This window comes from Myiozetetes cayanensis, unplaced genomic scaffold, assembly GCF_022539395.1.
Source record: "Myiozetetes cayanensis isolate MyiCay16 unplaced genomic scaffold, myiCay2020 scf4, whole genome shotgun sequence".
NCBI lineage: Eukaryota > Metazoa > Chordata > Aves > Passeriformes > Tyrannidae > Myiozetetes > Myiozetetes cayanensis.
In genome coordinates, this window is record NW_026087631.1 from 31952530 (window position 1) to 31980397 (window position 27868).

The window sequence follows — 27868 nt, forward strand, 5'->3', positions numbered from 1 at the left end:
GAAACTATTTTTTTTTTCTACGAAGAGGTCTTTTATGTGAATCCTGTTAATGCTGTGGTAAATCAGCACTCTTGTGATGGATGACTGGAAAAAATATGGATTTTAAAGACTTTTACTGTTACAAGGATTTCTGTTAACGAAGGGTGTTGGAAACACAAATGTCTCTTCTCTGGAGTGTGTGTGTTCACTCTGACTTTTAGAGTGAAACATCCTACCACAAGGTGGACATCTTGTTTTGGTTTTATTTTTACTACTTGAATAGCAGTACCACCATAAAACTTCCTACACTTCCCTGCAGGTTCCATAGCTTCTGAAAGCATTTGATAAGAACTGCTTCTGTTGTCTTGCGTTCTCCCCATCCTCCCACACTGAAGTCCAGAGGTACATTTTGATGAGTGCAGGGTGGGGTGGACTGAAAAACACCATCTTCAAGCTTGTGTAGGGGTGTGTATTTTGTGCCGTTGTATGTGGCAAATGCCAGTTTTTAATAGCAATATTTTTTTTTCCTCCTCTGTCACACAGTGTCTAAGAGAGCACATGTTTCTGTTAGACTGCAAAGTGTATCTCCTCAGCTGCTGCGGTTACTGCCATAATTATACCAATACAGGTGGATTTGGTAAAAGGTACCTGACCCCTGGAAAATGAGCTCCTTGGCTTATGTGCAATGTTACGTGAAATGTGTTCATGTTTTCTGGGAAAACATTTTAGTCAGAAAATCAGCCAGAGAAGAAGCAAACAATATCCTAATTAGCTCTGTAGTCACGTTCAACTTGTGATTAAAATTTTGGGAGGTCTTTTTATTACTACTGTTAGAGTAATATGTAAATTTTATTTTTAGTTACATTCAGCCCTTTCTAGAGTTGGAAAAGATACAGATTATCCTCATCTGTTACACAGCTGACATAAGGTACAAATTCCATCATCCAGCATGTGAAAACTCTTCATAATACTTGAAACAAACAAACAAAACCAAACCACAAACCAAACAAAAACCAAACGAACAAAAACCAACAGAACAAACAAAAACCGCACTTTTCAAGAAATGTACCTGCTTAAATACAATCCTTCCTGTGGAAAACAGATTAAGAATTTGTTCAGGAAACAAGTGATTTGTCCAGCACTAGTATTGTACAATTAACACTGTTCCAGCAAGGTAAAGCATTCCTAGCTGATCATCCTATCTCTATAGAAATTTGATTTTTTTGGTCTGTTTCACAGCAAAGCAACAAACCTGTAAACTGCATTCTTTGAATTTATAGTGGTCATTATAAAAACCTCAGTGTAATCAAAATTAGTACAAATTAGTTCACAGTGTTGTTGACTAGCTTTGTGCTAAAAATTGTCTTCTGACTTCTTTTTCTGTGCTGTATATACCTACATCATAATTGCCCAAGCAGACAGCAAAATAGACAGAAAAATCAATATGTAAATAATGTAAATACTTCTGTGTTCAATAGATGCTAATTATTAATTTATAAATTAAGCCATGTCAGTGGTTGGTCTTAGTTTAGTTTCTCCATGAAAATTTGTCTTATCACTGTAATTTGTAGTAAGTACAGTAATTTGAGGGTTCCTGGATTGAAAAGGATGTTTATTATCTGTGAAACAGTGCCTTTTATATTCATGCTGCTTTGTAAGCAGTGTAGGTATTTCAAGTAGGAAAAAAAAATACTGCTGCTTGTGCAGAAAGGCCACATGCTAACTGACTACGAAATATTTTTCTCCAGGCAAAGAAAGCAAGTAGTTCATGGAAAATAAAAGATTTTAAAGTCCTAGTCCAAAACAGGGACTGGTGATTTTTTTTTTTCTTTTTTTATAAAGGGAATGGAGGCTGTGTATGATGGGTGTGAATGCTTATTTAGCCTTTCTGGTATATGATTGTTTACCTCAAAGAAATGCTGGGACGCTCATTTTTAATATTTGACTAGATCCATCACAGGGTTGTGGCAAAAGTTAGTTATTTTATCTCAGGTTTTGCTTAGTGTGCATTCATTGTCCAAGTCCTTTGCTCCTCTCCTAGTTTCTCTTTAGTCAGTTTGCATAAAAACAGGACTTTGAGTGATTAATCCCAAAGAAATTTGGGAATTAATAAAGAAAGGCACATTTCAGCTTATCTGATTGATTGATAGGATTTTCCTGCAGTTAACAATTATCATATTTTCATATAACATTATCAATTTTCATAGCAAAGTTGTTTTGTACTTTTGTGAACAAAATTAAGGGCAATCAAGTCTGACTTTTTCCAAAACATAAGTCATGGAATGAAACTGTTGATTGGTTTTCTCTGCAACTGCAGCATGTTGGTTTTGAAGGTCATGTGTTTTGTTGTTGCTCCTAAGGGCATGTTGTAGATAGAGTGTCAGCACTGATTATGTAAAGTTTTATTGGGACAGTATTTGGTATGCTTACAATAGAGTTTGAAGAAAACCACAATCAGTTCTGTAATCTTTTGACACCAAAGAGAGGAAGAGAAATGTTTCGTAGCATTGCCATGAACAGGTGTAAGAGGTTAATCAGTAAAAATTTTTAAAAGTGAAAACAATTTAAGAACCCGGAAGATTTTTTGAAAAGGCTGTCTTACGGGGAAATGCATGTGAAACTAAATTTGAGTTGTGGAATAACGGAGTGGATTAGTGTGGTGTCATCATCAGTACAGCTCTGTTCAGTATCTATTGATCTGGTCAAGAGTTCCCTCAGTAAATTCACAGACAATACCAACTTGGGTGGAAGTGTTGATCTGCTGGAGGGCAGGAAGGCTCTGCAGAGGGATCTGGACTGATGGGATGAGGCCAACTGTGTGAGGTACAGCAAGGGGAAGTGTCAGGTCACAACCCCTGCAGTGCCAGGCAAGGTTTAGACTGGATATTAGGAAAACATGATTCACTGAAAGGGTGGTCAGCCATTGGAATAGGCTGCCCAAGGAAGTGGTAGAATAATCATTCCTGGAAGTGTTCAAAAAACCTGTGTATGCAGCACTTGGGGATACAGTTTGTGGTGAACGCAGCAGTGGTGGGTCAGTGGTTGAACTCAGAGGGTTTTTTTCCAACCTGCATTGTGTGATTCTATGATTTTGAATTGTCTAGTAGTTTTTAAAGATACTTTGAGTACCCCCAACCAGTATTTGGCAGTAAATAGGCAATACTCAATTCTGCCTGCTAGGAAAATGCTTGTTTAATTAACAAGTAACAAAAGATATTAGAAAAGCTCACAATTATTTTTTTTTACAGATAGAGCTGCTTTATCTCTTTTAGTGCATGTGCCTCCCCCGGTACCTATTCTCAATTTGTGGTGGTATCCATTGTATCAAAGGCCAGTTGCACATTTTGGCTGCAAGTCCCTTTATGCATTGAGTTGTCACACTGCCCTGTGTGACTTCATACTGTGAAACTGGTGCACAGCTGTTTTTAATAAATGAAATGTAAATGACAGTTTGGAGGTCTCAGTGTGGCAGAACTATGCAGCTGAGTAAAGAAAAAAATCACCACACCAAAACCTGAAGTATTTTTAATGCTGCTTGTGTTGTGACTTACTTCCAGCTGAACAGAAAACTATGGAATTTCTAAGTCTTTATGTAATGGGATAGACTAGTCGTGCAGGGGAAAAGACTATGTAGAAGAATTAAAACTTCCTCACTTCGCATTGCACTCACCCCATTTATACTGAACCGTAATAGGTTGCTTTTTATCACCTGCAGTGTAAAATACTGATTTGAATACTGATGAAATATTGTTCCCTCTATATAACTTCTTACATGGAAAGGGAATGTAAATGGCAAGGCCAGCTGCATGAGAAGTAAGCTTAAAGTTGCTGAGAAGCAAGCTGGGTGACATTAAAAAAAAAAGAAGGCATAAAAAGGTGGTCCCTTATCCTTTCATTATTTAAGTTATTTTTTGCTGAGCTGGGAGCTCTTTAAGGATAGCATAACAAAGGTGTCATTGTACTACCAGGAGCTTCGGTAGCTGTGGCTCCTGCTGCAGTTAATTTGGTCTTTCACATCTATTCAGACAAAAATGAGTATTGCTGCTGCTGTAGGATATGTACTGTAATGATCCAGTTTTACAGTGGTTACTAGAATTTTTGACTTGGGTGTGGCAACAGCCTCAACTAGTGGAAGAAAAGGCAACTCTCATCTGGGAGATCCTTCTGTCTGTGAGTCTTTAGTTCAGAACAGAAGTGGGACTAATAAGTAATCTCCCACCTCCCTAATCTTACGTTTTAGGAAAAATAAGGAAGAATACAAGCATGTTTTTCTCCATGGGTTTAATGCAATTGAAAGCGTCTGACTGGATCTTTTCCGACATTTTCTTTTCCTCAAGAAAATACGTGGGACACTGCTGCTGTGAATTCACCAGCCACTTCTGCTGTACTTCTGCATCAAGCACAGTAACTAAATCAGTAATGCATTTGCTAAGCTGGACCATACTTTTCTCTCTAGTTGCTGCAGCATGCCTTCTTCAAATAAAATAAGCTGTCTTTAAACAAAAAATAAAACTTGAAATATCACAGATGAGCTGGGCCAAGTCACTGTGGTGATCTGTGTGCCTATAACATGCAGCTTCATTTGAATAATTGCTTTTCGAGTTGCCACTTAATTCTACATCATCCTAAATTTTTGCTTCACAAAACAAACCCAACAATAGTACTTGCTAAGAGCAACACTTCTTTCATGGGCCAGCTTACTGGGGCATCTCCCAAAGAAGCAAAAGCAGTAACAGTTCTGAAGAAAGCTTACCTAAAGCAAAGGTGTAGGCATTAAAACACTGTCTGACAGTGTCCTCTCCCAGCTGGATCTGCTTTAGCAGGTTTTCTTTTAACCTGGAATTCTGCTGAAGTGCAAGTTCAGTCTTCTACCCACATAGTTGTTACCTTTTGGAAGAGGGCTTATAAAAAAAAAAAAAAAAAAAAGGTGCTACAGGTTTTAGGCTGTCACAGAGCATGTAATATCCATGTCTTCAGCGTCTTGTATAGTTTTCTCTGGAAGAGAAAACTGTATTCATGGCCAAATGTGACCAACCTCTGACCTTATTATGAGTATAGATCTGCAGGTTCATGATTTTCCTGCATGTCTTGCTGTGAAAGTAGACTTATGTCAGAATGAGGCTATTATTGCTTTATATAGTTAGTTGATTTTTATATCCCCATGGAATTGACAGTTACAAAGAATATTGTTAAATAACATGCTTTCAGCTAGACTGGTCCACAGACAGAATAAAGAAGATAACAGATTTGGCTTTGTATACTAAGCTTTTTTTCTCCCACAGAGCACACACAACATCAAGTAAATTCACGTCTGATGGTAAACACACAATACCTTGAACTTTAGTGACAAATTACGAGCCTTCCTGCTATGTCTACCTTTTTGTTTTTAGTTCCTGCAGTTTGGAAAACAAAGCACATGATGGCATTGCCATCTACACACATTTCTAAAAAATTAAAGAGGGTTTGTATCAAATTCTAGTTCTAGCAGTATTTGCTGGTAACATTTTGTGTAATTATTTAAAATAAGTCTATCTACATAACTGTGTCTTCTGAGAGGGAAGAATTGTTGAAGAAATTTGGCATAAAACCAAGGGGAAATAGATAATGTCATCCAGGAATAAGGTCTAGTCTTTACACTCCGAATTCAGTTTCATCACCATAGTAAGCTCTATTATTAATTTAAAATATATTAAAATAAGTATTAATTTTTTTTAAAAGATGCCTTAGTCGTTAGTGCTGCCATGAGAGGTCAGGGTTTACATACAATGCTAAATCTACTGTCAAACTGAAAATTCTGCAGCTTTAAAATAATCCTGCTTTTTATGCAAGACGAGTTCCTGGTTCCTAAAACTTGTTTGAGGAATCTCATTCATTATGTATGCAGTTTTCCTTACAAAAGTAAGTCTTAGAGTTAAATTCAGCTTGGTGTAAATGCAGAGTGAATTGGTTGAGTTTGAATTCACTCCAACAGAACGTGCACTTCAGTGAAGAACGTGGTGCCTGATTTGTTGCTTCTGTATGCAAAAAGTACTTTTATTTTTTTTCCTGAGTGCTACATACCGTAATGCTTTTGATGGGAAGATTACTGCAATTTGTGTAATTTCTCTCTTTTGCACACGCAGAATTTATTACTGAAGAATTTTCCTATCAGACCTTCCCTGCCAAACAGAAAATATGGAAGATATTTTTCTAATCACTTTATAGCATTTAAATAATACGTCAATTTGTAGAACTCATTACAGACAAGCTTCAATAATCCAAATATGGGTATAATAGACCTGCAGATAAAATCAAGTGAGGGAATGCTGTTGCTGTGCTTTTGGAAAGAGAATGCAATACTGGTTACTGTCTAGCTGCCTAAAGAAATAATACTGCAGGAACATGAAATTATAAAAACAAAGCACTTTTAAAACCTGGTTTGCATTGTTGATTACCACAGTTTAATACTTTAAACAATAAAAAAAAGTTTGCATCGCTCGATGCTGCAAGACTTAACACAAGTCTGTAGAATCCATACCCTACCTGCTAAATAAACAAGTTTGGCAGCTTGGCAAATAGCATACAAATGCAGCATCCATGATTTGGATTGAAACAGTGGTTCAATTCTCTGCAAAGAGTTTCTTAATGGGAATAACACACTCCTAGGCAGTGGCTCTGGGCAGTGTCTGAGTTTAAGGAAAATATTCTTAGTGCTTGGCCCCTCTGCAGACCTGGCCAAATCAAACGATTGTCTCTTTTGAGTTCCTTTTGAGGGACTGTAGGCCCAGCAGGGACTGCTGGTTGTGGGGGATGTGAGCAGACTTTGGGGTGAGCAGAATTACCCTTTGATTGGTTTGACGCCATTCATTGTAGAGCCTGCAGTGATACCTGAAGGACACCTGAGGAGAGAACAGAGATGGGTTCAGTCACTGTGCTCCTCCAAGGATTCATTGGGGCCTGGGGGGAAGTGCCTTTGGGCAGAACAAAAAATTGATAAGCAGCCTAATGGGCAAAAAGTGGTGAAAAGATGAGAACTATCCTGTAGGTGACTCATGCCCCAGGATGCCACAGTAGGGAAGGAAAGCAGCCTGTGCCTCACTTTCTGCTGTCGCCTACCTGTCCTTCCCCTTTTTTATAACTTGAAAAAATCAGACATCGTGCCCCTGTCTTTCTCAGCAACTAGTGTTGTTGACAGACACAGTGAGAATAAGTTTGGGATGCTTTCATGCTGTGGTTTAAACTGACAAACAATGCAATTGGATGGATGGTGAAGGCTTGCAGGCACCTAAACTCTGTGCAGGGTTGTATGTTCTACCTTGTAACGCTTTATTGCTGAATGCGTCAAAGTCAGTATTGCACAAAGGCAGCAAGATCAGTGTGAGCCATCTGATGACGTGTATCTCAGTTTCTATTGTCTCTGAAGTTTTTTCATCAGCCAACCAATTTCAACCTTACTGGGGAAGAGGAATGCCTCACTGTTATGGATGTGCAAGATAGCTTGTCCCCATGTTTTTAAAAGGCAGTTTACTACTTAGTGACAGCCAGGTGTTGCATCCTGCTTCTGTTTTCTGTGGCACCTTGTATATGAAAGTACAAATCTCTTGTAAAAGGACACTTTAGTATCAGCAGGAATCGTGATGTATTGAGGAGGGTAAAAACACCCAAACATCTGCAAAAGTGGATGCCATGCAAAAGGCAGTGACTGCTCCAGGAGAGTGAAGGCACAGTTTAGGCTGAGTTTTCAAGTATCATCACATGAGATTCTTTGAGTAACGGCTGCATTGTTAAGCCAGGCTTTAACTGGCTTAGATATCACAAGATACCCTAGTTATTTTTGTCTACAGAGGATTCTTGTCTGGGAGCAGTTTCCAAGTGATGTCAGCTACTGAATTTCAGCCAAGTACCACTTACTCACCCTAAATTGTTACATTGGATGAAAAACTCTTGAAATTCTGAAAAAAAAGACTAGATTTTCTTTATTCCTTGACACGTTAAACTCCCTTTGTGATCTCTTCAGTAAGACAGCAAGGGGGGTGTCTACCTTTCTAACTTGGTCTAACCTTTGTTATAAACCAGCACTGGAAGATGGTTGTACTTGAAGTGCAACTGGAGTTGTACTGGAAGCTAAAGGGTCACGTCCTGCTCTACACCAAGCTGCTACTTGATTTTAGAGGAATCAAGATGACCAGCGTACAAGAGAAAGCAGAGTGTGGCCCTGAATTCTTAGTTTAAATAGCAATTTCCTTTTAATGTCTGGAGCTTTCTTCTCAGGATTAGCAGGTGCTTTTGTTGGTGTGTGTACATCAGTTGCAGTGATTAAATAAAGAGGAAAAGCAACAGCAGTTTTTTATTGGTAACCTGTCTGTTTTAGAGGAAGGGATAAACCAATGTCTTGGGTGCTAAAAATAGCATATCTCTTGTTCACTGCTCACTGGCATAATTGTCGGTGTGTAAATAATCTATATGACAGCTTTTGCCTTATTAGAAATAAAACGAAGTTTTAGTTTTCTTGATTTTCCCATGACCTAAAGGGGCATTATATAATGTTGTGTGTAATTAACCCCACAGCACCCAACACATTCCCTACCATAACTAAGTAAGCAATACAGGATTCTCCCATTTGCAAAAAATTACAATACAGGTTCTGCTAAAGAATTTTGATGGGATTAGCCTTCTAGTTTCAATCACTGAGTGATTCAGTGCCCTGAAGGGTTTCCTGCCTTGCCTCTTCCTGCTGCATACACTGCTTCCTTAGCCCATCCAGCTCCTACTGCTCTGAATAATAGTTTAGAGTGGGATTACAACTGTCCACAACTCAGTGGACATCAAAAGTACTGTATTTTGATTAAATCAACCAAGGTATGCATTTACATCAGGCTCACTATCACCATGTTCTCCAAGTGCTAGTAACACATTTCTCTCTATATTTTGAAGGGATAAAAGTAATAAAGTGAATAGAAGGCATTTTTGCCACTTCCACTGCAAATGTAATAGACAGGGATTGGGATTAAAGTAGAGGTGCTGCAGTACTCTTAATATACAAAGTCAGATAAATCCATGTGTCATGGTTAATTAAATCCAACTAAAAATTGCCTTTTACAACTTCTAACAATTTTGGTGATGGTAAATTAAGTGTATTAGGTAAATGGGGCAGCATTTGGGTTTCTAAGACAGCCATACACAAAGGAAATTTGAACCACCTTTGATTGCATACCTGGGAGACATATCTACACACCTGACAGACATATCTACACACAGCACTGCAGGAAAAACAAGTGACCTCACTGCTGCAGTAAATGGTCTGTGACAGGGCAGTGCTGCAGCTTCAGAGAAAACCAGAATCAAATAAAAGAGAAACTCAACGAGGCTGAGGCAAAACTCATCTTTCCCTGCTGTTGATTGCTGCCTGCACTCCTCTATGGGTGAGACAAGGTTTCACTGTAACAAATGTGTAAATGAGACAATACCTCTGACAGCTTTTTTGGAACTACCTGTGAGGCAGCGTGGGAGCTTTGTGTTCCATTATCTTCTCTTTTCCAATCTTACTCAGGGCTCGGTTTCTTGCAGTTCTCAGAGTGTCAGCTCCTCAGAACCTTGCGCTGATCAAAAACTGCTGGAAGAGGTCAGCCTTGTAGTGTGCCTGTACCCACTGAGGGGGGAGGGCTGTGTGCTGGCCCTGTAGTAATAGTAGCTAGAGGCAGGATTGGCTTGCCCCCACTCAGGGCAAGAATGAGCTTTTCCTGTCACAGCCCAGCACCATCACACTAGCAGTTCTGTGGATGCTCCCCATCTGCATCCACCCTGCTCTTCTCCTTCCCACATCAGAGCTAGAGGTGTGAAATTTCAAAATCAACACTAACCAGGGGTTTTCAGTGAACTGCTAGACCATGGCTTGATAAACACTGATTTTGGCAGTTGTTCCCTCTGTTCCCTTCATTTCTGCTGGGCCAACTGTCTGTCAGTGCACTGGGGCCAAGAACTGATCTCAGTGTAACAACTTGGCACAGATTTAAGTGGCTCTTAGGATGGATTGGCATGCAAATGACTCACACTGGGTTGCAGGATGCAGATTAAGCTGCACTGCAAAGGCAGCTGTCTTTTTACAGACCTTGGTGTAAGGTGTGTTTTGCTGTGCACTTCCCTCACCACTGCAAGCATGGGGAATGAGGAATGAGGAAAGCATGGGATGCACCCATATCCAATGCTTTTGAATTACAAAGTTGGCCAGATGTTGCATTAGAATAAAAGTTGAATCCTCCCTGGCAGCCAAGTTGTTCACCTAAATCTTTTTTGTGTGCTGTGCCTTCATCTTTTCCACATTATTTTTGATGAAACTCCCTCCCGTAGCATCTATCTTGAACTCCTTCATGTTACTTCCCTTCTTCCTCTTTCTATTTGCTTTGGTGTTTAGATTTCAGAATTCTGATCCCAAAACAAACTGCCTTTCTGGTTTTCAAGAGAACTTGAATGGTGTGGAACCAAAGAGGTTTTTTGCAAATGCAATTCATATTTATCGGTATGGAGGGTAAATACAAGCAATGTTTTGTGCAATGGCCCACACCCCCTACAGCACTCTCTACTTAATTTTCTCGATTGTTTGTCGTCTCATTCCTCTGAGTCAAATAAAAACCCCAATACTTACTAGGGTCCAAAAGAGGTAAATAGTGAAGAGTGCCACAGTGAGTGCAATGAGTCCAACAGCTTCTAGCCTACTACTAAAGTGCAGATGGTCCACTGCTCCTCGCAGACACAACCAGCCAGAGATGGTCGCCAGGGGGGTGATAAACAAGAAGCACACCATGTCTCCAAAGAGAGTCCTCCTCTCGTGCTGGGGGCCTGGGTTCCTCAGCCACTGCAGGCAAAATTCAGACAAAGCAAGTGTCAGCACAGGAGGAAGGATGCTTTACCCAGAGTGAGCTGCTTACTTGCAGGACACACACCTGCCCCTTAAGAGGAGGGAAGGTGGACCACACATGGGATGTGGCTTTGGCTGATCCTGAAGAACTCCTGCCTCAACTTCTCCCCCTCTCTTCCTGCTGGTGTTCACCTCTATCTGTGTGTATCTACTGCATCACTTATTCAGATGTGGTAAAGGCTGCCTTGAGAAAAGGAAGTGTTTTGCACAGTGCAAATGCCAGGAGCCCTGGCATTTGGCTCCTGAGCCGCTTGAGAAACCCCTTCTTAATGAGGGATGATTCACATGTTTTCCTTACAACTTGAGTGAGTAGAAAATGTTTCGTATTTTGTATGCTATTTTAGGTTTGGGTTGGTTTTGGCGGTTTTGGGAGGGGTTACATGTTTTGGGGGTGTTACATTTTTTTTTTGGTAATATTTGCAAAGCCATTTTCAACTTGCTTTCAGGTATGCACATGCAAGCAGAGTTGAATGCACAGAGTTTGGTCAAACCTGCTCAGCAGCATCCTTTTATGGGTTTTGCTTGTGCTAGCAGAACCAGATAAGGCTCATGCATCCTTAAACTCTTTGGTACTATCATTCCTCCCAACATGTTACACATGGCAGTAGAAGTCCTGTCTCTTTAGCTCGAGAAACTGAGGCTGGGGAAGCAACTTCATCCCTTCACCAGTTAATACCCTGAATTTCCAGACACCTTAGTTTTTTTTTATTATTATTCTTCCCTGTTACAGTGCTGCATAAATGACTTGGAGGAACAGAAGGACTTTAGAGTTTTGACAAGGCTAAGAGCAATGTGCGAGCTAATGATTACTTCTCATCCAGATATCCCACCTCTCTGTTGTTCTCAACCTGTGCTTCATATTTGCTCAGTTTCTCCACACCATGAAAACAAATACTGCATTTATCTCTCCATCTTGATACGGTGTAAATAAGAGTCAAGAAACTGACCAGGAACTAACCTGGCACCAGCAAAAAGACAAAAATCAGTAGACAAGTTTGTTTCAGCATCACCATCTCTTAGAATGAAATAAGAAATAATCTACTTCACAGGATTTTTGGGGGGTTTAACTGCAACAGGCTAACTCAGAAGCCAAAGACCCACTCTCATGTGAATTCAGGAATTCAGGAGAACACAAAAATATGGATCAGAAAATTTTTTTTTGCAGGATGCAGGCTTTTAATTTGCTTGAATACTTTTAAAATCCTAAGGAATTGGGAAGTGCTTCATAACTGCTCTGTACTACTATAAGCAAGAAGTTGTAATGGAAGATGCTGATTCAAGAGAGAGGCTCAATACTGTTTATTTTCCTTTCCTTAACCAGCTGTGGTGAGTTCACCCCAATGAGCAACTAAGGACCCACAAAGCCACTTGTTCACTCCTCCATCCCACCAGTATGAAGGGGAGAAAAGCAAGAGGCAGGAAGCAGAGCTTGTGCAAAATAAGGAGCCATACATTTACATTTGAACAACTTTTTATTTTACTGCAGTTTCTAGAGAATGCTATGAAGTCATATGTAAAAGACTTGCACCACTTTCTTTGGAACTTTCAATCCATTTACTTAAAAGCACCCCCCAGGGGTGCATGGATAACAGATCTAAGTTATATTTGGTTGCTTCTAAACAGAACTGGTTGCAACTTCCCCGGAGTTCAATTTCTACAAGTCCCTATAATATGAAACCACCAAGGAAATAAGAGGGACTGAAAGCACCTGAAAATCAAGATTCTGCTTAAATTTAAAGGTGACTGCAAAAAGGTTACTTGTTTAAAAGGTGTCCTGGAACAGAAATGCTGAGCACTCACAATTCTCCTTGATCTCAGTAGGAACTGCAGGTGTTCACCACTTTCCCAGGGCAGACTGGAATACCACTCTCTCCTTATCTCTGTACCATTGGTGACTGTCCCCCTGTAACTGAGTGATGAAGAACACATGCAACAGTTGAGTCCATTCAGTGGAGCTAGCATCCTCAAACTGCAGTCTGTTGAGGTACTTTTGGCATCCATGAAGCTCAGACAGTGCAAGAAATAGGTCACAGGCCTGAGCAAGAATGCAGTGAGGGAGCACGCACATTAAAGCATAAGTTGTCCTCTCCACCCTCGTGGAGCACCTTGCACGAGGTGCAGTACAATGCATTTGAATTCAGACAGCATTTTTTGTGCCACCTTACTTGACTGAAAATTTGAGCAGACAAAAATAGTGTGAAGCTGCTTTCTCAGGCTGATGGCTCCCTGCAATCTTTATGCCTTGTGACATATGAACAAAGAGTCAAATCCAAGTAATTCAAATATTAGATGAGGCCATGACAGGAGAGAGTAGTATTAAATAATAAATAAACCCATCACAATTCTACAGTCTAACCTTAAAAGTTGGAGGAATTTCATTAGCTAGTTCTGAAGTGGAAGTCAAATGCAAAGATTAGGTTATTTCAATGGCTGTATGGATTTCAGTCACAGCATATATTTTTCTCCTGACGTGGTGCACACTTGTTTTTAAATCTGCTCCTGTTTAGACTCTAGGTTTCAGTCTTTTTTTTTTTTGTAAATAATCACTCTCAAGTTATTTTACAGCTAAAAAGCCAAGTCAGCAAATCCTTTAGTGAAACTGATACCCACAGAATGATCCCAACAAGGCACTAAGCTGATTAATTAGTGTGGCAGTAGGGTAGGGACTACCTTGCTGGCAAAGACCAAGATGTAAGGCGAGGTAAAGCTGTCAGATCTGCACTATGACACTAATCTGTCCTATTAAAATGTGTCAATGTGCTCAATTATTTCTGCAATACATGAAGGCTCTCACAGTAATAATATCCATGGGGAGGGAGGAGGGGGGAACAAAAATGGGGTCATAAAAAGGGTCGTGTTTTAGGTAAAATGTTGACCTACCTGGCAAAGCTCCATTTTATCAAGTACTATCCAAAAATAAACAGAAACCAGAGGAAAGGAGAACTGAAGAGGGATATTGGTGAAGTTAAAGTGCTACTTAAGCTAATGTACAATGTTTGCTTAAGAACAAATGGATAATAGTTGGCCACAAATAAATTTAGGGTAAGGGTCAGAAAAATATTCCCATCCTTCAGAGGATGCAGCTCTGGAATAGCCTCTCAGGAGGAGGAGTGTAGGTTAGAACCCATAAAGCTGGCATAGCTTTATGAAGGAAATTGCTTACATTTTGGAAGGGATTTTTGATTTACTGCATTGGACTCGAGAAAACACTGTTAGCACGCCTGAGGTTCCTCCACCTCACACGCTGCCATATGTAGACACATGCAAGGATTTATTGCATTTACTTCACAAAGCAGAGTTGAATTTGGAGTCTCCACACTTCCTTCAACTGAACGCAAATTCTAATGCTCAGAAACTTCATGTGGATTTGCAACAGTCCCTGAAAGACTCTTGATCTACAAGCCCACTAATGGCTTCCAAAATATTACCTGCTATTTAAAACTGCACATGAAACCAGATCTATGAAACTGTCAAAAATCACCTTTCAAGTGAGAATGTAAAGAGATGTTTATTTGGCAATGCCAAATAATCTGAAACTCCTGAGATGAATGAATGAATAGGCTTGGTTTCCTTTTAACATCCTTTTACTCCATCCTGCCTAAGCAAACATAACTAAAGACAGGAGAACTGCTCCTCTGAAAAGGGAAACAGGCTGAGGCATCAGCACAAGGTGCCAGCAAAGTGAAGAATTGGAGGAGGAAATCATTAGAACAAGCAGCAACTGAAGACCAGAACGCACTGGAGAGGTACACATTCAGAATTTATACATCCTAACCAAAATCAGCTGCCAGCAGAAAACTGCTGTAAAACACCTTCAAAATTTTGAGCTACTTCACCTTTGCCAAAGGGCAAATCCTGAAAGTGCTCATCTCTACAGGTCTAACTTCAAGTAGGTGACTGACAAATGCTAAGTAAAGTATGTGCATAGTGTTTTTCCCAATTAGAGCCTAAGGCTACACCCTGTTTCTGCTGGAAAGCTCTTCTAATTCACTATATTTTTCTTAGAAAACTGATTTTAAAGAATTGCTGGAGTCACACCAGCAGCAGGTTATTTCAATAGTTATCATGCATGAAGCTGTGGGGGAGAAGACAGGAAGGAGTTGTTTACCCTAAATGTATTTTTCTTTGAACTAAATTTAGCTTATGCACTTCAAGTGTATCAGTTCATTTAGTCCTTTTCATGCTGATAGCTCTGTCGAGAGCAGCCTGAACACAATCAGAACCATGGCAATTACTGTTTTTTCTGTTTTCATGCCAGCAGTGACCACCAACGTGAGCATTTTGCCCTGGGCTTTCAGCACAGAAATACTGATATTGCCTGTTTTTTAGAATTTTTCTCTTGAATGAAGAACATTTAAAAGACCAGGATGACCATGTATTGCCTTTCCCCTCCCCCCCAAAAAAAACCAAAATACCCCTGGCAAAAACAAAACCAAAAAACCCAACCAAACAAAAACCAAACAAAACCCACAAAAACAAAACACCTGAACAGTTTTGTTCCAAAACTTTTTTTTTTCACTTGAAAAATTCGTTTTAATATTTTTTAGTGAAATGTCTTCAGTCCTGGCTTGACTACATGTAACTCAAAGCCTCCCAGACTAGAATGATATGTCCATTTGTTTTCAGAGCAATGAAACATTTTGGGTGACTTGAATCCTTCCTGGGCTAGTGTTCTGCCAAGGAAAACAAACACTCGACAGTTCCTTTTCAGTTGAGAAAATATTTATGTTTCAGTTTTTGGGTTTCCTGCTTAGATCAAATATTCAGTTACTGGCACAAGGTTATTGCCTTTAACAGGTGCTTCTAGAAAGGCCATGGTAGCAGCTCACAGAGATGTTTATTTGATCCCAGAGACAGAGGCCTCTGTATCTGACAGCTAAAAACTAAGTTATTTGATCTTTATTGTTCTAATATTATGACCTCTTTTCTATGAGTTTGCTGTTATTTAGGTTTAAACCCTATTTTAACTCAAATTCCAGGCAATATTTTAATAGTGGATGTCTGAATGAGCCAAGGCTTGTTTTTGAAATAGCAAATGAATTTTGATATGTTTGCATGGCTTTTGAAAGTGGAAAACAATAGATTTTTTATTGAAAAAATGGTGTATGATACACCTTTAATTTTTTTGTTTGCTTGTTTTCTGAAAAGAACAAACCACAGAGCAGATAGCTACCACCCAGGGTTGGTTCCTAAGCGTAAGGAGAGTACTGCATTCTGTTGCTTTTGCACCATAACTCAATTTGCAACCTCGACTTTGGGTCATTTGCCAGCTGAAAAACAGGAGAAAGAAATTGGGCAAGGAAGGCAAGAGATCAGCATGGCTGAGTAGGGAACTGCTGGTCAAAGTGAAGGGCCAGAAGCACATGCTTAAAGCTGCTTGTAGTTGAAGCTACAACAGGTGATCTGGGAAGAGCACAGAGATGAAGTTCTCTATGAGGGTTGTGGTGAGAAAGGCCAAGGAGAACCTGGAACTGAACCTGACATCCAGCTCTGGGGGCCCAGCACAGCAAGGACATGGAGCTGCTGGAGCGAGTCCAGAGGAGGCACCAAGATGATCAGAGAGATGGAGCAGCTCTGCTGTGAGGAAAGACTGGGAGAATCAGGATTGTTCAGCCTGGAGAGGAGAGGCTTTGGTGTGACCTAATTGTGGCCTTCCAGGACCTGAAGGGGCTACAAGAAGGATGGAGAGAGACTATTTACAAGGGCCTGGAGTGACAGGACAAGGGAAAATGGCTTCACACTGACAGAGAGTAGGTTTAAACTGGATATCAGTCTTGATATCTAGTCAAGATAATTGGTTGTCAGGGGTGTAAGGCCCTGACACATGTTACCCAGAGAAGCTGTGGCTGTCCCATCCCTGGAGGTGTCCAAGGCCAGGTTGGACAGGGCTTGTAGCAACCTTGGAAAATGGAAGGTGTCCCCGCCAATGGCAGGGTGTGGAGTGAGATGGTCTTTAAGGTCCCTTCCAACCCAAACCATTCTATGATTCTACAATCCACAAAGTTCCACCAAGTAGCACTAATATAGCACCCCATATATGTAGAGTCCTTCAACCTCTAAAAACGCATTAGTAATTCTCTGATAGTAAATAGCAAAGCTTGCTATATTATGCTGTTAAAATCTACAAAATTTCTTGCTTGTCCAATTATGCAATCGATTTTTTAACATTAGTCTGACTTACTCCTATTCTGTTTTACTACTATCCACTTTTATCACTTATATCCACTTGTATCACATTTCAGGAGACACTCTTAGCAGGTAAAGGATTTCAATATGTGTCAAGAATAAAAGATTTGTGGAACTCTGGGAGAAGCAGTATTTCTTTTTATCCATATCTTTTTATAATCTCCCATTCTATTTTGGATGACTACATTCCCAACTGGAAGAGAAATATATGCATTCAAGGCAATCAACAAAAAACAAGTTTTGCATTGTAATTTGAAAGCTAAGCAGATTTGTTATTGGCAACACATATTTCAACACACTGTAAATGTCCCAATCTGCAAGCTGAAATATATGGAAACAAAACACATGATAGATAATAAAAGCTTCATAGGACTTCAGAAAGACAAATGCAACAGAACTTTTCATCTTAACACTTCTATTTTCCTAGAAAAGGCAAACTCTGACTGGCTCCTATTGGTGGCAGGAATGCTACCAACAGAAAGGACAGAGATAGATAATAACCAGATAGTTTAGAACTGCTTTACAGAATCATGATGTCCAAAGAAAAGTCACCAAAACCATTATCTAAAACAAAAATAGCTGTACCTTTGAAAACCCTCAGCATCTTCCTCATCTTTCTCATCCTTAAAGAGTAGCATGTCTGATCATTCAGTCACTTTCTTGATCACTATTAATTTAGGAAAGAGCAGTTACAGATGTGATGGTTTGAAGGCACAGTCTGTTCACTGACAAGTAATTTTTGGTTTGTTTTTTTTTTTTTGTGGGGGAGGGGGCAATGGGTTGCTTTTGTTTGCATTCTTGCTGTCAGTACTATGAGAAAGATTTGTGCTTAGGAAAAGTCAAGCATTGTAGCAAAGCTTTGCTGTAAGGTACATAAAACAACTACTTAATTTCTTCTTAAAGGACAGAGAACAGTTTGGTTCTCTGGATTTTGCCCAGTGGTAATGAATAGATTTTAAAAAGTGCATCTTGAAGAGTTTATGGGTTTAAAGCTATATGTATGGGGGAGTTTATTATTATTTTCTTTAATGCTTTCTTTAACTCAGACATACTTCCACTGGAAATCTACATGGCTGCTGCAAATTCTCCCTGTGTGACTTGGGTCTCAGGAAAATTATTTTCACAGCTGAAGACAATAACATAGAAAAGCATCTCCATCACTTTGCCCTTTTAATCTGCCCTTTTTTGGTCAAGAAGGGAAAGAGGACAGACAGCCTGAAATTATCTGCTCCCAGCCCTATCTGCTTATCTCTCCCCAAACTCTACGAACAGCTGCAGTTCCTCTAAACTTTGATTTGTGAGTTTTCCTTGTTGCTGACTATGCTGAGTAACCATTTATCTTCCTCCTGGCTTTAAGCATGATCCTCTTAAAATCTACATGCAGCAAATCTGGTGTCTCTTCATCACAATAATTTAATGCTAATGACTTGCTTCACTGAGCAGTGGAGAAGAAAAATAAGTACAAAGAATCCCAAGAGATAGAAACAGCATTACTCAAAGTCTTGCACAAGAAATAAATTCTTATTTCAATGTAAGGCTTCTGGGAGGTTTAAATTACAACATAAGCTTACCTTAACTACTTCATGCATAAATGTAGGTTTTAGATTTTTTTCTTAATTTATTTTTCTTTACTAACATGAGCTCTACTACCAGCAGCAAATTGGGAGGAAAATGAAGTTAATTTCTGCCCAATATTGTGATAATGATTCTGACTTAATTTTTTCTCTTAATCATGCTATTTTGCTTATGAGTTTTATATTGTTAATTAAGTGCTTTCTGTTTGTTTGCAATAGATACAAAATCCTGGTGGTTTAAAACATGTAAGTAACTTAAAAGAAATACAAGCCTGACTTATGTGGTCACATAAGGTCTTTATACCATTTTTAAATTATGGCTGGCTGTTTCCTAACATTTTATTGCACATAAATACATTTGTACTGCCAAGTTTTGTATCTGTTTCTGTACTAAGCCAAGTGGAAGCAACATAGATGCAATATGGAAATTGAAATTAAGATGATACTTCCATAAAACTTGCCTATTCTTCATGCTGAAACAGCAAAAGCAGCTGTGTGAATAATGTCACACGTTTCTAGAGTTGATTTCTTTCTGTGGATTGGCTGCATTAAAAAGGTTTATATAAAACAGGAAGGTCTATAAAAGTCACTAATTGAAATTACTACCAGTTTGATTTTACTGTGCTGGTTTTGAGATCCTTTCAGGTTGTCACAAGGAACATCAACAACCATATTATAGATTTCTCTTTCCTTCTGTGTCTGAGTTTCTGCTGCTTCAGTCTGGGACCTCTTGACAGGTGCCTTCCAGAAGGGAGATGAACTGAAGGACTCAGTAATATGAAAAAAACTCTTTGTGTATCACAATCCATCTCTTCCTGCTTTACAACAACATAGCCCAGTCTCCCCAGTGATGCTGCGATAGAAGAAGCTCACAAGTGGCTGGGCAATAAGGAAGTTTGGGGTCACAGTGCTCTGAGAAGTCCCATCAGAAGCAGGGTCAGCTGGAGAGAGCACAACAGTTCCCAGCCAGCTCAACCCATAACCAAGGCAATTTAAATCTGTGCTGCTTTGAGTTGCCAAAGGACAAGTAACAGACCTCCTTCATTCAATACAACAAGAAGCAAAACACACAAATTGCTTTCTTTGAATGCTGAAGGACTTGTTAGTCGCCACCTGATTCATGGTTTGGAAACAGTTCTTCTGGGGAGAAGAATCTGAGTTAAAAAAAAGAAGTGGACCAAGGAGCTCTGCAAATTTGATGCTGGGAAGACGGACCTGCCTGACAGACTGTACTGACATTTCCTGCCTCTCTGGGTTTTGCACATCAAAAAATTAGCAGACTGTACATTTCTTGGGATAAGCTTTTCCCCCAGACAAAAATTACATGTCTTGTGGCAAAGACTTCCCTTGAGAAGTACACAGTTGACCAGAGAGAAGCTTTTGATGGAGAAAAGGTATGAAGTATGAAAGAGGAAGTGGAAGTCAAAATGAATGATTTTCCTTTGCTTTTCCTTGTAAAGAAAATCCAGGAAAAAACAGGCTGCTGCGCATAATGTAAGCTAGGAAGAGAAAGCAGAAGTGGTCTCTTTGCATTTTTGTGTCCTATGTAGGAGGCAGGATACAGCTTTAGATATGTCCCTTGCATCAGAGCTAAAGACTTCCTGCTTGAGTGCATGGCCTCACATCCTTAGTACGACCATGAGCAACTGCCTAAACAACAAAAAGACATCTTACTGCAAAGTTTTATGCTTTCATTTCATAATGAACTAATGGAAAACCAGCAACACGGTGAGGGGCCTGGGGGAGAAATGCTATGTTCTTATCCAATTATGATGTGCAGCAAGAAATCCTCTACTACTTCCACAATGATTTACACAAAGAGGAAGGAATATGGCTGAACAATCTGCCAAGCCACTTACTGCTCACTTCATTTCAAGTTCACTACTGCTGCAGCCGCTCCTGAGAACTAACAGCAGATATGACGTTTCTGGATAAAGCAAGTGAAGTATCTCAGTTTGTTTCAGCTGATACAAATTTCTTCCAGACCCATGGCTAAGGCACTAAGAAGCAGTGATCAGTTCAGTGAAGGGATGGGGAGAAAACATAATACTATGCTCTTTTCTTTCTCCTTTTTTTTTTTTTTTTTTCTTTCTTTGTCCCCTCTGAAAAGGAGAATAATATATCTTTGAATAGTGAGAAATACATTTTTTTCCTTGATGGAAGATTTCTAGGACAAAAGATTAATGTGATGACTGATTGCTCCAAACATTTTTATACTACCTGTCACTGATCCCTGAATGGGATGTATTCTCTGCATGAGACAGAGCCTGCTGAGGAGCTATTGGATGAGCTTCTGTAGACTATGAAGTACAAATCACTTTATGAGTATAATAGTCCCTCTTGACTTCCTAAAATGCATTGGTAAATACATCATTCACCTCCAATGAAAGGAGGACCATTTACCATTTACATCTAGTTCAGGGGAGTATTTGGAGAACTAATTATCTCACTAAACCAGGAGAACTTTGATACCCCACTGCAAAGTTATACACATGACAGTGTTAAAAGCAGGCGACCACTTTGGCTTGTCGCTCACCCAAACATCACAGCAAGTTTTTGTGAGAGATGGACTTGCTATACCTGATAAACCTCTCATCATGACCTCACACTCTAGGTAATACAGACAGACTGACAGTGAAGTGCTTTCAGGACAAAGAGGATGAGGGAATCTGGCTACTTGCATCTGATTTAGTCATGCTTTGGGAACTTTCAGATTTGCTGTTATTATTTGCATGGGGAGGTCTTTGCATTTCAAAGCACCATGTATTAAATAAGTATAAACTGTCAGGACAAACTTAAATTACACTAGCAGGAATCAAGAAGTTTGATTATGCTTTTTTTAATTTGTCCCTTACATGCAACTAAATTATAAAAATAAATCTTCAGTTTCTTTCTAAACTGAAAACATAGTCCTTTCATAGGATCACAAAGGACCGTAGTTTTTTATGACCTTTTCTGCAGCTGCACACAATTGTTGATTACTGCACTAAAATATTGTGGGTGTAAGTACTTAAGAAGCCAGAAAATATTAGGTAGTAAAGATAAAAGCATTTAACTGTTTCAGAAATGTTCTTGCACATAGTTCTCATTTGTCCTCAGCTGAGAAACAAAAGGCAGCTTTATCGTTATTACTGTAATTATCACTGCTGTTGTTGCTATTGTTTATCACTGCTTTGGCCAAAAAGAAGTCTCACTTCATCAGGGAGCTATCAAGCAACAAGACTCCCCCAGCCCAGGCATGTTAGCTTTGCTTTTGACTCCTTCAAACATTATCAGCTCTGAACAGTGTCATATCCAACCTATGCAACACGAGCCACACAAGGAGCTGTCACAAGGGAATAGCTTGGAGAAGCCGAGCTCTAAAACTAAAATGTTTACTTTGCACTGCCTCAGCATCACTCATCTTTCTTCTCAGAAGGCAAGTGCAGAGTGAAACCATCCTGTGCCAGAGCTGTGACCAAGAACTCTTCGGCACAGGCTCAGAGCAGCTGAACATCCAAAAGATGTTGCCATATAAATGTGAGAATGGTCAGTTGTAAAGATTCTGTTGTTTAGTTGCTGACAGCCTGAGAACACTCAACATCAGCGTTTCTTAAACTGGGACCAACTTTCCTGCAGAGGCTGGATCCTGCAAGAAGCACCAAAGACAAATTTAGTACCAAATCCTTCAACCAGTTATGATAGAATTTACAGAACAACTAAAATGCACAGGACAGATATGTTGTCCTGAACCCAAGCTCAGCCTGTAAGTGTCTATGTCACCAACTACTACAAGAAGATGCTTCTCATTAATTTTGTCAAATGTTACTATTGTAATTCACTTTTAAATTCAACAGAAACCATAATTTTTGCTTTCTGTTTTTCCAGATTAGTACACAGGAGGACAAAGTTCATTAACAGTGTCATGACAGTGACTTTGGGTTTTGTCTTTTTGGTTGGTTGGTTGGTTGGTTTTTTTGTTTGCTTGTTTTTTTGTTTTTTTCTTTTCCTGAGGACCAAAAAAGCCCCTAAAACCTGTAAAACTTCATGAAGCTGCTAAAACATCTATTTTTGGCAAAAACTGAATTTTCATTGATAAGGGAGAAACAATTGCCCAGTTCACTGTTATGTCTAGTACATAGGCAAGAGGAGGCCAAAAGGTCACTCACAAATGGCTAAACATACCAGACACTATACAAGAACAATTCCTTCTTGTGGGTTTGACATGGAAACCACATTTCTAAGGCTCCTCAGTTTGTTACCTCTTAAAAGCAAGAACAAAAAAAATTCCTGACCTATATTTAACATGCTGCATCCTGACACTTGCCTTGCTTTCCACAGAAACAATTACTTACCTCTCTTCCATTCCCAACCAAGCTGGCTGGTATTCTAGGAATTTGCTGCACACTATTTCCTAAATCCTTACTCAGGTTTGCACTGAAGCAAACCCATTGATCCAGTTCTCCTTGTTTGTTTTGATTCAGTTCAAAATGAGGGTGTTGTTATTCCTGCCCTTTCCTGAGCTCCTGCCCTCAGATTGCCAAGTCCAAAATTCACAGCTCACTGTGGCTTCCGTGGAGCTGCAAAGGCTTTGTGACGCCCCTATGAAACAAACATGATTTTCTCAGTAAAGCTGAGCTTTCACGGATGTTCCCCATGTACTGACCTCCAACAGTGGCCTGGGTTTGCGCTCCACTGCAAACCTGAAGTGACAGAGTTCACAGTAGCTGGTGTTTGAAAAGGACAGCCAGTGCTCCAGGCAGCTGCGGTGAATGGTCCCCAGGGTCCCTGTACATTCGCAGGGGGACAGCAGGTCCTCATGGCTGCTGCCCTCGTGGCAAATCCTGCAGATTGGCCGGTCATTGAAGGGGCTGCTGGAGGAAGAGGAGAGAAAATCACTGGTCAGTACATCATGCATATCACGAATTAGCAGTGTAGGAAACACTTGCAGGTTGAGTACTTTGCTCTGTAATTACTATTTCAAGCTGCTGAGCTAATGGAAAGTGTAAAGTGAAAAACTCCAGAGTGGCAGGTGGGAGACAGATGACCAAGTGTTCTGCATTTTTGTATTTTCCACCTCTTCACAGAGCAGTGGTGGAAGAAATCTCCAAGTGCATCAGGGAAGTTTTAAATCTGCCTCAATTGGACACCTTTTATGTAGTGGTGATGTGTGTCTTCACTGCTCATGTACAGGGTGCCACCTCTTATTTCAGTGGTGATCCTCTGGCCTTTTCTTCTGCATTGTCTCTCCTCAATCCATCCACCTTCCTGATGGGAAGTGCTAACATGCAAAGGGAGAAGGATGCTCCTCCTGCCACTGATAACCTAAAGACTCTGATTTTAACTCTTAAGATGCTCTGTTTTACAGAGGAATCTTTCAGGAAAGAGGAAGGCAGTTCTTAGGTGGTGCCTGGGTGCAGCGGGAGGAAACATGGGGCCTCTTCACTGCAGCTTCAGCTCAACTCCCCTGACTGCCAAGGCTGAGGTCCTGGTGTATGTGGTAGGGAGAGTTTTTGTTTCCAAGTCAGGTAATCTCAGAAATGAAGGTTTTGTCACTACCACTGTCAAAACATCCCGCTGGCTTGGGAAAGGTTGAGGAAATGTGCCACATTACATAGCATAATCATTATGATGCTGTCAGAAGCAATATAACTTTTCCAATTAATTATTTTAATTAACTTTTCTAATTAATTGTTTTAATTAACCATAAGCAGTGTGTATGCCCACTGTAACCAGCGTTTTGCAGGGTTTGTCATAAGCTACCGTTGTGAGAACACAGTTTGGGAAAATCACTGAAACTTTAGGTTTTGCTTCAACGAACAAAGGCTGAGAGAGATATACTGGACATGAGGATCGCAGGATTTATAGACCACAAGGACATTTTGAGGTAAAAAAGAAACTAACAAAGACAATTCAGCAGTTGTACTGAAACACTCTGTATCTGGGAATAAAAAGATGATAAAAAAGACTGAAAATGCAGATTGATTAGCCTAAGTGAGAAAGCAGTAAATGTTAGAATACTAATTAATGAAAAGAATGATGCAATTTATAGACAATGAACATTAGTTTCTCTGTTTGCTAGAATGTACGAATAGTGAAAAGTGTGTGTGCATGAGGAGCAACCCCATGCGTGCGCAGCGCTGTGAATAAATTAACGCCTGCTTTCTAATAGTAAAAAAAAAATAGAGTTTGATTTATCCCCTCAGTGACAATACTAGAATGAGGGTTCAATGACAAGTGCACTGTTTCATGAAGCACAGCACCACATCTCTCCTTCAGGCTCCCACGGGGTTTGCAGAAGCAGTGTGCATCCAGTAGGGAAGGGCCCACCCCAACCCACTGTCCCCACATACCTCTGTGTCACAAGCGTCCTCACAACAGAGGAGAGCAGCTGCCCGTCTTTGGATGACACTTGCATGACATACTGAGGGCAGCTGCTGGCTGGGGGGCCGCTGCCACCAGGCAGGGCCTTGCCCTCAGGAGCCGGTGGGTGCTCCGGTGGCACTCCTGGCAGGTGACTGCAGCGGCTTGTCCTCATGGCGCTGGGCAGCGGGGCCCCATCTGGGCAAGAGGGAGAACAGGGTGGTGGTGTGGGGGGTAAGGGGCACATTAATCCCTGTCTGCCACCCCTGTGAGTGGAAACATTCCGGGTTCCCCATCTCAGACTCCTGAAGCCCGCTTGGCAGCTTAAAACATTATGTGACACTGAAAAACAGGGTGTACCTCTCAGACGCAGCAAGACAGAGCTTTGTGCTGCTTTTTCTTTCCCTCTGCAGACTCCTAAGGTCACAAGTGATAAATGGAAAGATGGAACCATTTGTCACTCCCCCTCCTTTGAAGCATTTCAAAGGACTATACAATCTTCATTTTGTGCCCTTCTCAGTTTAAAGGCTGCTACAGTCCACCAATTGCAAAAGTTATGTATTGGAGGAGAAAATGACTGATGGGTTTCAAATCCCCTTTGAAAACACTCCACTGCTGCTTAGTGTCTTCTATCATCAGCCCAAAGCCCAGCACAGACCTGGCAATTAATCCTGTGCAGGGCTTTAGTCACACAGACCTGCTTAATCACAGCCTGCACCCGGTAGTAATTTATACCACAAGGTGAGGTAGAAATCACAGCTAGCTAGTATGTTTCTTCTCTGCTTTGCTCTTTAAAGTGTGTTTTGTATGGCACTTTCAGCTGTGGTAATTGGAAAGGACGTGTTATGCTGTTTGCAAAGAGTCTGAGAATATGAATTCCTGATACCTTGGATAGGATGCTCCTGGCTGGGCAAGGGGAGGCTGAGTGGTTCCACAGGCTGCGTGCCTGCAGGATTCCTCTTCAGGTCAGCATGTTCACAGGGTGGGTTAATCCCTCTGCAAAAGGGAGAAAAAGACTTCCTAGCAAGCCTTGAGACTCTCAGCTACAGTCATATGTAAACTTTGCAAGTTACAGCTAGATATTCACATGTTGTACAGAATTTAAACCCTCAAAAAACCACATTTTACATTGAATACCACAGTCACACTACAGTGTAGTACCAGTATTGCGGTTGTACCATGCAAATTTTCACATAGGGACTCATATTCTTAGAAATTCATCTAAAATGGGGAAATGCTTCGCAAAATGTTTGTTTTACAGGATTATTTTAGCTATTTTCAGATCATGCATACCCCAGAGAGTGAACTGAGGCAGCTGATGGGGATACAATGTTCAGACAATGGGGAAGGAAATCAGACTCCGGGCCTCATTTACAATGGAAAGGAAGCAAATGGCTGATTTCAAAACCATTAACATATAAAAGATTCAGAGTTTTTAAAGGGAATAAGAGCCAGGGACTCTCCAAGGAGACCACAATATTCAGCAACATTTTAGTTTTAAAATCTATACTGACTCTGTTTGACAAGAATATTCAGCAGCTGAGTAGCTGCTTCATTAAACTTCAAAAGCCTAAGAAGTATCTTGCTTACAGACTCACACTACAGAATTATATATTTCTTTTCTGATTGGTTCACTGACCTCATTAAGTACAAGTGGGTTTACAATTTTTTATAAAGTGACCATCCAAGCCTTTACAAACACATCCATCAATCATTTGATGAGTTGAAGCACTCGCTGAAGCATCAGAAGATGTAACTAAATGCAAAGCTTTAAAGCACATGAGAAATAATGTAGCTATATCTCAGCAATTATGTTAATTCAAACTTCTGTGTGCAGTACTGCATATGATATCCCACTTTGGCAAAGCAAATACACATAAATACTTTCTGCTTCATTCTTTTTTAAAAAGAAATTTAGAAGATACAATATATTTTTCTGATTTCACAAGAACCATTTTCACACTAAATCTGTGTGTGTGCCTGAAAAGTAATACAATTATAGAATTAAATAGTATGTTAAAAATGATAAAATTAATTAACAGAAATTAAATATTAATACTGAACCCCATGGTAAATAATGAAGATTAGTTGTACTGAGAAGCATAGAGATCCTAAACAAATTTGAAGCCAAAGCTGTTATTCAGTAATTGTAAATTTTAACAGTCACTAAACTCCAAAATCAGTATTTACCCATGTGTATGTATTCTGTTCTGTGAAAATATTTTGCTAATGAAAGAAGTGGAAATCTGTCAAAAATACTGTAATAGGAGAGAGAAAAGAAAGAACAAAACCAGGAAGATGTGTGTAGCAGTATTTATGAAATTATGCAATATTTAATTGGGGAAGCCAGAATACCAATATTTATTTCAGATGCCAGAAAACTGAAAGAGAAGTGCCTGGATTTGGTATGATGAATAAATATTTGAAGAAATTTAATAATTAGCTCTTTTTTTTTTCTTCTCTGTGTTACTACACTCACTCACTGTCCACATCTCTTTCTTGACAAAATCTATTCTAAGACTACGCTACTACTGTAATATTTAAATCAGATCTTTCCCCGTTCTTGTTTTTCTGCTTTGACTTTGGTACCAGTCTCTAACTTCCTTTTCTTACCTCCACGACACGAGATTTAAAGTCTTAAGCTCTCCCAGGGGAGGTTTAGGTTGGATATCAGGAAGAAATTTTTTACAGAGAAAGAAATCAGACACTGGAATGGGCTGCCCAGGGAAGTGGTGGATTCACCACCCCTGGAGGTTTTTAAGATGAGATTGGATGTGGCACTCAGTGCCATGGTCTAGTAACCACGGCAGTGTTGAATCAAGGGCTGGACTCAATGATCCTGGAGGTCTTTTCCAACCTGGCTGATCCTGTGATTCTACGATTTTCTTCTGGG

General features: G+C 40.0%; 1 protein-coding gene across 1 annotated transcript in view; it reads right to left on the reverse strand.

The window, feature by feature from the left end:
* Positions 1 to 512: 512 nt before the first annotated feature.
* MARCHF3 (membrane associated ring-CH-type finger 3) overlaps positions 513 to 27868 on the reverse strand; it is a 69802-nt gene continuing 42446 nt past the window's right edge. Inside the window, exons 3-7 of the mRNA XM_050329806.1 lie at positions 25862 to 25971; positions 24966 to 25173; positions 23279 to 23486; positions 10601 to 10810; positions 513 to 6857 (exon numbers count right to left, since the gene is read on the reverse strand). Of these exons, the coding sequence (XP_050185763.1) occupies positions 6699 to 6857; positions 10601 to 10810; positions 23279 to 23486; positions 24966 to 25173; positions 25862 to 25971 (895 nt within the window). The 3' untranslated portion in view covers positions 513 to 6698. The remainder of the gene's footprint in view (positions 6858 to 10600; positions 10811 to 23278; positions 23487 to 24965; positions 25174 to 25861; positions 25972 to 27868) is intronic.